The sequence below is a fragment of the Halichoerus grypus genome, chromosome 2 (assembly GCF_964656455.1).
Source record: "Halichoerus grypus chromosome 2, mHalGry1.hap1.1, whole genome shotgun sequence".
Classification (NCBI taxonomy): Eukaryota; Metazoa; Chordata; class Mammalia; order Carnivora; family Phocidae; genus Halichoerus; species Halichoerus grypus.
The window spans coordinates 166,456,991-166,469,154 of NC_135713.1; the positions used below are offsets into that span (position 1 = coordinate 166,456,991).

The 12,164-nt window shown below is 37.9% G+C and overlaps 1 protein-coding gene across 4 annotated transcripts in view; it reads left to right on the forward strand.

Moving 5' to 3' along the window:
* The window catches only part of SSH2 (slingshot protein phosphatase 2), a 242,910-nt gene that overhangs the window by 172,772 nt on the left and 57,974 nt on the right, over positions 1–12,164 (forward strand). For all 4 annotated transcript variants that reach the window (XM_036094635.2, XM_036094638.2, XM_078068104.1 and 1 more), the window contains 2 exons: positions 9,203–9,306; positions 11,808–11,872. In XM_036094635.2, the coding sequence (XP_035950528.1) occupies positions 9,203–9,306; positions 11,808–11,872 (169 nt within the window). The remainder of the gene's footprint in view (positions 1–9,202; positions 9,307–11,807; positions 11,873–12,164) is intronic.

Below are 12,164 nucleotides of genomic sequence, written 5' to 3' on the forward strand. Positions count from 1 at the left end.
GCTTAGTCTGAGTTCTAACTAGCTGTGTGACTTGCAACAAGTCATTGAATTCTTTGAACTTCAATTGATATATCAGATTCTCTGTTGCAAGTTCAGAAATGAATTTTAACTATCTTAACCAGAATATTTGTTAGAAGGAAGTCAGAGCTCACCTAATGGACAGGAGGCTTAGGGAACAGGCAGGAGCCAAGGGCATTCAGGGAAGCCCAGGGAATAGGAACAGACTGGTCTATACCTTGCCTTTCTCCCCACAGTGAATGTGACCATCCCCCACCATCTCTACTCCACTCCTTTGGGTAACTTGTCTTAAGATTTGGGGAGAATTTCCAACTGTCCAGGCCTAAACCACATGCCAGGTTCCTGCAAGACCCCTTACAGTTCCAGAGTTGGAGACCACCAAGACCGTGCACATTTGGAGGGATTCCCCAAATAGAGACCAGAGGGAGATTAGGAAGGAGATATCTATTGCTGGACAGCCAAAAATAACAAATGTCAATTCAGATGTACCCCAATCTGTGGAAATTGGAAGGTTGAGTTATATGGCCAGTGGTAAAATTATTGCTCCTACATTATAATTCTATCTGAACATTTCTAAGATGCACATGTTTGAGGCAAAATGGAATCATTACAAGATCTTACCAAGTAAATGAGCATCCAAAATGAACAAAAGGAATGTTCTGGGTTTGTTTCTTCTTCTGTGTATGCTTATAGGGAAAAGACCAGGATAGTCCTGAAGGAATTTTTCCCTCAGCCTTAAACAAATAGACCTTTGCTTTTCTTCTTAGATTGTAGAAAAGTAGGAAAGGGGGAAAACAAACAGCTGCATCTGAGGGCAGTTGTGCTGGACATTGTACAGGAAAGTTTAAGTGGAAGATTAGCTGGAACTAAAATGGTTTGATGGTTATAGTTAATGAGTAAGAACTGGAGTTCTAAGTTCTTAGCTACTTTGCCAGTAACTTGTCTACTAATGTACCCCAGCCTCTGCTTGTCTGCCTATGAGGAGAGAAATAATCCTAGTGCCTGCATTCACAGGCATGTGTCTGGAGTTTATACCTTGGGGGAGATGGTTCCAGGTATTGATTGCTGTTCTAATACTGTCATTTGAGCGTATGGCCATGTATGGTAGGGGTGAGGATGGGATTGGGGAATGTTTAATTACAGAGAAGAGTATGTATGATATTTGGATTTAGACATTCTCCCATTATAGTCTAGACTAGTGTCTAGTCCCTAAGTTCTAGACTAGACTAGACTAGTGTCTAGTCCCTAAGTTCCTTTAGGGTTACAGAATCAAACTTTTTCTCACTACTTGGAAATATGCTTTTGACTTTTGCAGCCAGTTTCCTTCCTGTTTTTTGGAGTTAGCCAAACTTTTCAGTAGGTATTGTTATTGATAGCTCTGTAGTCTTTTGGCCTCTGGTCTGATATTTGAAGCTTTTTATTATGAAATTTCCTTTCTATATGGTATGGTCACGCTGAGTAGGGATATGAATTCCTCTCCACCTAAGGAACTGGCAGAAGCTGACCTAGTGCCCTGAATCTGAAAATTAAACAACTAAATAAGCAGAGAGCACGTATCAAGAAAGGGAGAATGTTAGGATAGAATATATTTGAAACTTTCCCCTAGATGAATATTCCTCAAAACAAAAAATAAAACAAACAGTTCAGATTAAGTGTTTTTTAGTTTTACATAAATGGCAGCCATATCACTTTGTACAATTTATAGGTAAAACCTAATTTACCTATAAATTTTGGCTTTGACAGAAATACCAAACATTGCAAATACTATAAACATGAGAATCTACTTCCTCCATTTTAATATTCAAATAAAAGTATTACATCCACTTTCTGAAACCCAACTTCCCATGGTAAATGATCCATCTCTTCGTGTATGTTGTATGTAAAACAGAAGACTGTGTATCCAACTGATACTCTGCAATTTGGCCTGGTGTGTTGTTGCTTTCTTTTGCTTCCTTGGCCTTTCTGCTGGTCATGGATGATCACGGTGGCCACATTCTTCAAAAATTATTCCAACCTCGGGGCACCTGGGTGGCTCAGTCAGTTAAGCATCTGCCTTCGCTCAGGTCATGATCTCAGGGTCCTGGGATCAAGCCCCATGTCTGGCTCCCTGTTCAGTGGGGAGTCTGCTTCTCCCTCTCCCTCTGACCCTCCCTCCGCTTGTGTGCTCTTGTGTTCTCTCATGCTCTCTCTCTCTCTCTCAGTAAATAAAATCTTAAAAAAAAAAAAAATTATTCCAACTTCAGAACAGTGAAGTATTTTCTTCCATTAGTTAACCTTTTCCTCTACACTATGCCTGAGAATAAACTGCCAGTTAACAAATTTCATGCTTTAGGAAGTGATTTTGATCAGGAGAGATTGGCACAGAGTGCTTCCCCAAATCTATTTAAAGCAGAGTCATCTTTCCTCCATTTTCAAGACTGAAATGCTACTGTCATTCCCAACAGAAGTTACTGTTCTTTTCTCTACTGTCCAGCCCATCTGGATTCATCTCTCAGCCAGATGTTCTTGATTCCCCTCAGTATAGTCTTTCTGTTCGTGGCCTTGATAAGGGAAACAAAAAAGGCATGAGAAGAGTTGAGATCTGGATTTATTTCAGTCCTTTTCTTTCACTCCCATAGTCTACTTTCAAATTCTATTCTGTTGAAAGCTCTGTGGGAAAACATTGTATTTCATTTTACTTAAACTATATCATAAAACTAGAACAGCATAGTAGAGAGAGATCCAGAGCATGAACTTTCAAGTCAAATCTTGGTTTGAATTCTTGCTCTGAGGATTACCAGCTGTGTGATCTTGGGCAAATAACGTAGAATCTCTTGAGTCCATCAGTCTCTTAACGTGTAAATTGGGGGTAAAAAATAGTACCTACTTCATAGGATTGTTGTGAAGATTAAATGAAATAATGTCAAGTGCTCAGCTTAGTGCCCAGCGTACTCTAAGCATCCAGTCAAGTTAGTTATTATTAGCTATTCATATGTCTAACTAGGAATGATTTTCTCTCTGTTGAGCAAGCAATCTTATGGCAAGAGAGGAATAGGTGATCTTCAATTGTATTCTGATAAAGACTGGAGAACTTCATTTGTCACTGTGTCATTTTCTTACCAAGATGATCCTGTGTCATTTTCTTATCAAGCAGCTAAATACTCTCCATCTTTAGACTGAGAAAGCTTTTGGGTTTGTGTCTGATTCAAGCATCTGTAATCACCTATGGATGGCTCCATAAAATTTACTGGAGAAGTCCTGTTTCTAGTCCAGAATTGGTCGACTCAGAAAATGTGTAAAAGTTTTCACTTGCTCTCTATATTTTTAAGTAGAGACCAACTCTATGTTGATTGAATCTTCAGGAAGCTTTTTCAGAAAGACCAATATTTACATAAATGAATCTCTTGCTGTTCTAGCAAAATATACTAATCTTTTACCTTATACTGAAGTACATGTGATTAAATTTACATATAATTTTATTCATATACAAATTAAGCATTTAATTTTCAAGTTGAATTTGAACCACCTAACCCTGTTGGTTGTGAATTTTATTTTTTCACTTCCACACCATCATACTGCTATTCCATTTTTTACAGCATTTATAGAGCTTTGACTTTTATTCAGTGATGATAAGGGATTTTTGTAATCAGCCACACTTTTATTCCTGATCCCCTGTAACCAACAGTATATGCCGCTTTTATGATAACTGGAGAGTCCTAATCTGGGACCACAGAATAAAGACAATTGACTGTACCAACCATAGTGTGTCTGCCATGACTCTCTGGAAACCTGTACTGCACCTAGTAGGGCAGTCTCCTGACCCAGCTGTATCTGCTGTGCATTTTGTTCTATCAGAAAAGTTCATGGAGATTTGTGTAAATGATTCAAATAGAAAAGCATCTTTTCTCTTATACTATATGTGAGTTTGACTCCTCGTCTTTCTTTTACCATCAGGAATTTTCCAGGTAGCTTTGAATTAACCAAGGGTCCTTGGTCCCACCCTAACCCTCCCCGTGTGAAAGCACTACATACATTTTAAAGAACACACTTAGATTTGCTTTAAAGCATGAGCAACAATAAATGTATCAAACCAGGAAGTTTATTCTTAAACTAGTGTTTGTCTAAGAGAAACTACCTCTGTCTCACAAAAGGAATGACTGAAGCATGCTTGGTTGTTTTAAGCTCTCTACAAATATACTTCTTTTGTAGATGTTGAGACCACTTTGCTTACCGGAAACCAAAGTGCCCACAGCTGTAACTTTGGTAATAGGTAGAATATTAGTCTGTATTTTTAAAATATTTTCATTTGGTAAAGCGGACAGTTGCTGTGTTGGCAGAAGTGTGAATTTCATTTCCTGTCTGTGGTGTACCCCACTCATCCTGTCACTCAAGACATTTTGTTTTAGGTTCCCGTAATGTGAGTGAAACACAGTGACCCACAGCAGGGTGACATGTGCATACCACTAACGTAACAAGAGACAAGACTTGTGCAACAGACCACAAGAGCACAATGCTTTATTTAAAGATGAAAACAAAACAAAATAAAGGCAGCCCCTCCCAGCCAGAATGCAGATTTTTAAAGTGGCATCCGTGGATTCTTATGTTTGTTTTTAGAAGACATGTTCCAGTCTATTTGGCAAGTTAGCTCAAAAGTTTATCAGCTTCATGCCACTTAATTAAAGGATAAAATTGAGTCAACGTTGGACTGACAACATTATAGAGGTGATTTAATTTTATTTGCCAATTAATTTATCATCAAACATTTGTATTTACAATCCATTAATCTGCCACATATATTGAGTTCTGTAACAATTATTTTTTACATGTGAAATTACAGAATTTCTTTCTTGTCCTAAATTACAATTCCTGCTGCAATAACAGGACCGATAGAACCATGTGGGAAGGACCCTGGGCTGAATTGATTCATTTCTTAAATAGCCGTTGAGCACCTAATATGTGCTTGGCACAATTTCCAATGTTAAGGATTATGTACTGAGCAAAATAAAATGCTTGCTCTTCATTGAGCTTATATGCTATCATAAGGAGATAACCACAGTCAAGTATACAAGTAAATAAAGTATACAAGTAAATACAAGTATACAAGTAAATAAACATAATTTTTAGTATATGATATATATCCTGAAGGAAACAAAACAGAATAGCAAGATAGAGTATGATTGGGATGGGGAAGAGGTGATGATACTGGAGCTGTGACTTAAATAGTGACAGGCCAGGAGAAAAAGTATCCCAAGTAAAAAATAAAAAGCATGGGACGCCTGGGTGGCTCAGTTGGTTGAGCGTCTGCCTTCAGCTCAGTTCGTGATCCCAGGGTCCTGGGATCAAGTCTCCACATCAGGCCCCCTGCTCAGCGGGGAGTCTGCTTCTCCCTCTCCCTCTGCCCCTTCCCCACTTGTGCTCGCACATGCGCGCGCTCTCTCTCAAATAAATAAAATATTTTTTAAAAATAGAAGAAAAGAAAAAGCACAAAGGCCCTGAGAAGGGGCCTGAAATATAGAAGAAACAAAAGAGACCAGTGCAACTATAGCAAGTGAACAAAAGGGGAGAAATCAGAGAAATGATGTATTATTGGATGTTACAAGGCCTTGAAGTCTAAGCTAAAGACTTCAGCTTTTCTTTGTAAGTACAAAGGGAAGCACGTGGTGTATCCGTGTATTTTAGATACATAAAATCCCTCTGGTTGCTCTTTGGTAAGTGGATAGCCACAGCGCAGAAGTGGTTGCAGATAGACCAGTTAAGAGACCTTTTGCTGATAGAATGTCTGGGGTTAGTTTCACTTCAGGGACAAGGTGAAGAGAGTAAGGATGTAGAAGAAACAAAGATTGGACTTGAATTAAAGCTGAAATGTGTGAGAACATGGGAGTTCATTATATTATCCCCTCTATTTCTGTTTATATTTGTAATTTTCTATAATAAAAAGCTAAAAAAAAAAAAAAACCTTTAACAGTGGTGCTAGTTTTGAAAAATGATGGTGCCATGAACATTGTCCAAGTGGTAATGGAGCTAAGTGGGCAGATTCAAGATACATTTGGAAGTAAAGCCAGGTTTTGCTGTTGGATTAGGATACATACTGTTGCAGGGAAAAAGAGAAACCAAGGATGACTGTCAAGTATTTTGGCCCAAACAATTTGGGTGGATGAGACTAGGGATCAGGTTTGCAGGGACTCAAGAGCTTTGTTTTGGCAATGTAAATTTGAGATGCCAATTGGATTTCCAAGTGGAAATGTTGAGTAGGCAGTGTAATTTACAATACATTAGCTAACTCTGCATAACATACTTCAAAGCAAACTTGGAACCCTCCATTCCATTATATGTTTCTAAATTTTGCCATTAGTGTTTTAGAAGTTCTAGCCTTTTCAGAGTTTGTGGATAACATTTAAACATTTAAAAGGCTTAGTCTGTTGGTATGAAATAGTTTGGATATATTTTCTGTTTTCTGTGGATATTCACTAGTAATTATATTACTGCTATCCTGAACAGTAAATCTCCACCTCTGTTGAGCTGTCATTTACATGAAGGATGGTATTAACATGGCAAACTCCATAGGTTAAACACATTTCCTATGTCCTCCTTTCACTGCATGTGGGAATGCAAGTCAGTGAAAGTAAAATTTTGAGTAACACTTCAGCATGGTGTGTGTGTATTTTAAACAAAATTTTTTGGGCAAACTTTGGGTCTGTTATTTGTAACTAAGTATTGTAATATAATTTACATCTGATTAGAACACTAATCAAACACTGTTATTAATAATCATAGGCCCAGTAACAATAACTAATATTTGTTAAGGGCAGCACTCTTTTTTTTTTTTTTTAAAGATTTTTTATTTATTTATTTGAGAGAGAGAGAATGAGAGAGAGCAAGCACATGAGAGGGGGGAGGGTCAGAGGGAGAAGCAGACTCCCTGCGGAGCAGGGAGCCCGATGCGGGACTCGATCCAGGGACTCCAGGATCATGACCCGAGCCGAAGGCAGTCACTTAACCAACTGAGCCACCCAGGCGCCCAGCACTCTTTTTTTTTTTTTTTGCACTGTGTAATTCCTTTATTTTCTGTGTATTAGTGCTTTACCAACACTATAACCATAAAGAACAGAATTCCAAGTACTAATCTTTTTAGTTTGGAGAGATCACAGTCTACAGACACATTTACTTATATTAAACAAGATTAATCTCATTCAAAACTTACTGTAGTTTATAAATTCACATAAATACAGAAATTGATGCAATTAAACAAAAACTTCAGGATCTTATTTTTTAAATTCCTAGATCATAACTTTTTCTGCAGGCTATAGTTACCTGCCCCATGATCACCGATGGTTATGGGTCAATTTAACTACATACAGTATCAACCTTTTATATCCTTAAAGAAAATGTAAATGAAAATTAAAAGTTCTTACCAAAAAGTTTAGTGTTTTCCAAATTTCAGATATTTACTTCCCTCTCCCCCCTTTAGTTAGTCATTTCAAGTAAACTAAAAATAACCACATCTCACCTGCAACATTCAATAGCAGTCATTTGGTGTATAAAATTTTAACTATGCTCCCAGTTATTTTAAAACACACAAAAATGGCTGCCAATCAATCTGTATGTCACAAGTTAGAAATACTACATTTAAGAATTAAGATGAGAGGGGCGCCTGGGTGGCTCAGTCGTTAAGCGTCTGCCTTCGGCTCAGGTCATGATACCAGGGTCCTGGGATCGAGCCCCGCATCAGGCTCCCTGCTCCGCGGGAGGCCTGCTTCTCCCTCTCCCACTCCCCCTGCTTCACTGTTCCTGCTCTCGCTATCTCTCTCTCTGTCAAATAAATAAAATATTTTTTTTAATTAAAGAAAAAAAAATTTAAGATGAGAGACCCAGGGGTGGCACAGTCAGTTGAATGTCGGACTCTTGGTATCAGCTTGGGTCATGATCTCAGGGTCATGGGATCCAGCCCCACATCAGGCTCTGCGCTCAGCGTGGAGTCTGCTTAGGGTTTCTCTCTCTCTCTCCCTCTGCCCCTCCCCACCATGCTCATGCGCTCGTTCTCTCGCTCTCTTTCTCAAATACGTAAATCTTAAAAAAAAAAAAATTAAGACAAGAGGGGCACCTCCGTGGCTTGGTTGAGTGCCCAACTCTTGATTTCGGCTCAGGTCATGATCTCAGGGTCACCAGGATCCCCTCCCTCATCCACCACCACCCCCTCCCCACTCACGCGTGTGCTTTCTCTCAAATAAATAACTCTTTAAAAAGAAAAAAAAAAAAAAATTAAGATGAGGGTTTCAAGTTCCCTCCAGTTTAGGCATTTATACCTTTATGCTTATCCAAAGATGTTTCTATAGCATTGGTATTTGTGTAACCTGTGTTTGTGTACCTTAAAATGCAATCATTTAAAACACTAAGAATTGGGACGCCTGGGTGGCTCAGTCGGTTAAGCGTCTGCCTTCGGCTCAGGTCATGATCCCAGGGTCCTGGGATCGAGTCCCGCATTGGGCTCCCTGCTCCGTGGGGAGCCTGCTTCTCCTTCTGCCTCTGCCTCTCTCTGTCTCTCATGAATAAATAAATAAAATCTTAAAATAAATAAATAAATAAAACACTAAGAATTAAAAAATAAATTAAAAAAATAAAACACTAAGAATTAAATTTATGGTAGAGCTTTGGGAATTTTAAAAGCAACTGAAGTGTTCTCAGATGTGTCTGCCAGCTTCATTTCTAGAGTACTTCTAAAGTAAAACTGAGAATTTTATACCTTAGTTGTATTTTGAGTTCAAAAATCCCTCTGCACAAGGGCACCACTCTAAGAAACTGTATACTTGTTGATTCCTCACAACAGCTTCATTTTATTACCTTTGTTTTACTGATAAGGAAATTTAGGCCCCCTAAAATTCACTCAGGTAAGAAGTAGCAGAGCCAGGATTCAAACCCAGGCAATCTGGCTCCAGAGCCTTTCTCTTTTTTGTTTCCAGAGCCTTCATTCTTAACTGCTACCATGTAATATATATATATAGAATATTGTAGGTTTTGCTTCAGTAAAACTGTCTAGAGTAGATAGGACTGTGTAAATAAAAGGGTCTCTCTTAATTTTATTTTTACTTCATCCCATGAAATTGGGACTTTGGAAGATGGGAGAGAGAATAATCCCAAAATGGATCTCCATCATACTCTGATTTCCTTCCTTAAATAATCTGTTTCCTTTTGACTTTTTCCCTTATAGCATCAGTGAGAGCTTTCTAACTGTCAAAGGTGCTGCCCTTTTTCTACCACGGGGAAATGGCTCATCTGCACCAAGAATTAGCCACAGACGCAACAAGCATGCAGGTAAAGTTCCACATACACCATTCCTTCCTTGGTTTCTTTTGTTTTGTTCTAAAAGGCTGACAACCTCATCCCTGTTTCTCCAACAGTCTTGTAATAGTGAAAGAAAGCATTGTACTGTGCTATAATCACTTTTCTTTCACTATTTTTCTGGCACTTAGCAGAATGCATTATATATGTAGTAAGTGTTCAATAAATTTGTGTTGGAAAAATAATAAGGTACAAAGATACTCTAATGAATTCTTATGTGACTTATCAATTAAGGTTTTCCAGTAGCAAATACCCAGTTTGCTTACCGACAGTACTTTTCACCACCAACAAACCTGAGTTTCCACATTCCCAGCTCACATAAGAAGCCTTACAGTAGGGATGGGGCTTCTTGACTTTTGCCTGACCTTTCAAGAAGCCAGCTGGATCTTTGGGCCAATAGCACTTGGAGTAGGGACTTAGGCCACTATTTACCCAGAAATGGTTGTCCTCTACAAGTTCTCCATCCTAAAAATCCTTCCCTTGGGTCATCTGTACTGATAGAACAGAATGAATCTTAATTTTTAAAAAGCCTCAGCTGCTTAACTCAATTATAACATGTAACTTAAGTCACTCTTCATTGTTTATAGCTAACACTTTGTCTCCCCACACTGGTTCTTTTTTTTTTTTTTTTTTAACAGTTCTAGTGAGATATAATTCACATACCATGTAATTCACCTAATTTACCCATTTAAAGTATACATTCAGTGTTGTTGTTGTTTTTTAGTATATACAGAGTTGTACTATCATCACTGTAATTTTAGAACATTTTCATCACCCCACAGAAGAAACCCAGTTACCCATTAGCAGTCATTCCCTATATCCTCCACCCTCCCTGCCAATCCTAAACAACCACTAATCTATTTCTCTGTCTATAGATTTGCCCATTCTGGGTGTTCCATATAAGTGGAATTATATAAATGATCTTTTGAGACAGGCTCCTTTTATTTAGCATAATGTTTTCAAGGGTCATTTACATTATAGTATGTGTCAGTACTTCATTCCTTTTTATGACCAAATAATATTCTAGTGTATAGATGTACCACATTTCATTTTTCCATTCACCGGTTGATAGACATTTGAGTTGTTTCTAATTTTTGACTCTTACAAATAATGCTGCTGTGAATCTTTATGTGTAAGTTCTTGTGTGGACATATGTTTTCATTTCTCTTGGTTTTATACCTATGAGCCCATACTGGTTCTTACACATGAGACTTAGATTGTGTCTCTGGGTTTGAAATGTGGTAGAACAGACCTGGCCAAACATGATGATTTTCCTTTTTAATTTTGAAAGTTGAAAGATTCTGCAGTAATGGAATTGGTCAGAAGCCAGCATTGAAATGGAGGTGGGGGGGTGGGCGGCAAGAAAACCATTCTTTAAGAAAAGGAAACGGGGAAAAAAAGGAGAGGCTTTCAGACTTGCTGACCTTTTAAACAAATATCTGTTTGCTAACCTACTTTTCTTTCTTCCTGCCCCTCACCACTTCTTGCACATATCAGTATTTCATCTCACTGTTAACAGTTGAAGTTACCTGGAGGAAGATTTTGTATGTAGATTTCAAGACGAATGTGAGAACAGGCATCCACTGGCATCTGTGATCAGGTGGCTATGTCAGTCACTTTAGACTCTTAAAAAAGAGCTGGACCTGGTTGGGCATGAATGAAGTTTTTTGTTCTCAGATTGTTATCATTTATAACAGTATGTTATCTAATTATCTCCTACTAGCCAAAGTTCCATGTTTTCTAATATAGAATAAGGAGTATGAGGAAATCTATAATACTTTAATACAAAAAAATTCAACTTAGTTTTGGAGAATGTGTAGAAACAAATGTGTATTCAAATAATGGTTGGCCATGTTAAAGGACCTAACATTAGGTTCAGTGGAATATTTATTTCTTGGGACCCACTATATTTAATGAGTACTCTTACTTGAATATCAGCCACTAATATGGAAATCATTTTAAACCATTGACATTATTCTAAGGGGAATCTAAAAATCTTCTTTGGTTAAGTGCAACTAAAGATTTACAGAAAAAAGAATGGCAAAATAGTTAGTTTTTTGTAATGTTAGAGGTAATTCTAAACGCATTCATCACACACCCCATTTTCAGGATTCCCTCCTTGCTACCTTCAGTGGGCCTGAAAGCACAGCCCAACAGATCTCACCATTGCTTTCATCAACATCCACGATAGTACAAAACTGAGATTGGTTTCAAGTGCACCTCCCATTGGACAAACATAAAGCAAATTTTAATGTAGTATAGGCTAAAAGTGAATGTATAGAGATGCAGTCTACCATTCTGTCTTTCCACTTAAAGTTAATAATAATTATATTAAGACACTTAATTTCTATGTCTAATTATAGTCCTTCAGTGACCCAGGACTTTCTTTTACACAGGTTATTAAGGTAGAAGGAATCCTCTCTATTGACATTACAGTGGAGAATAATTATTTTTTGTTTCATAAATTTCACCAGGTGATCTCCAACAGCATCTCCAAGCAATGTTCATATTACTCCGCCCAGAAGATAACATCAGGCTGGTAAGTATAACTCTTACTCAAAAGACTGTCTAAGATGGCAAACATTAAGCAGTCATTTTTATGTCCCAACAGAGTGCTGGGAGCTATGTGGAACAAAAAAGAATAACATGTCCACACCATCAAAGAGCTTAGAATATCATTGGGGATATGAGCTATGTGAAATGATGTGAAATAATTTGATGATTCAAGGCTGTTGATAAGCACCAGTTTGTAAGTTACTGACCATAGCAACAACTGAAGTTCAGAAGAAAGAATACTTTGAGACTTGCCCTAGTTAGAAAGGTTTTATGTA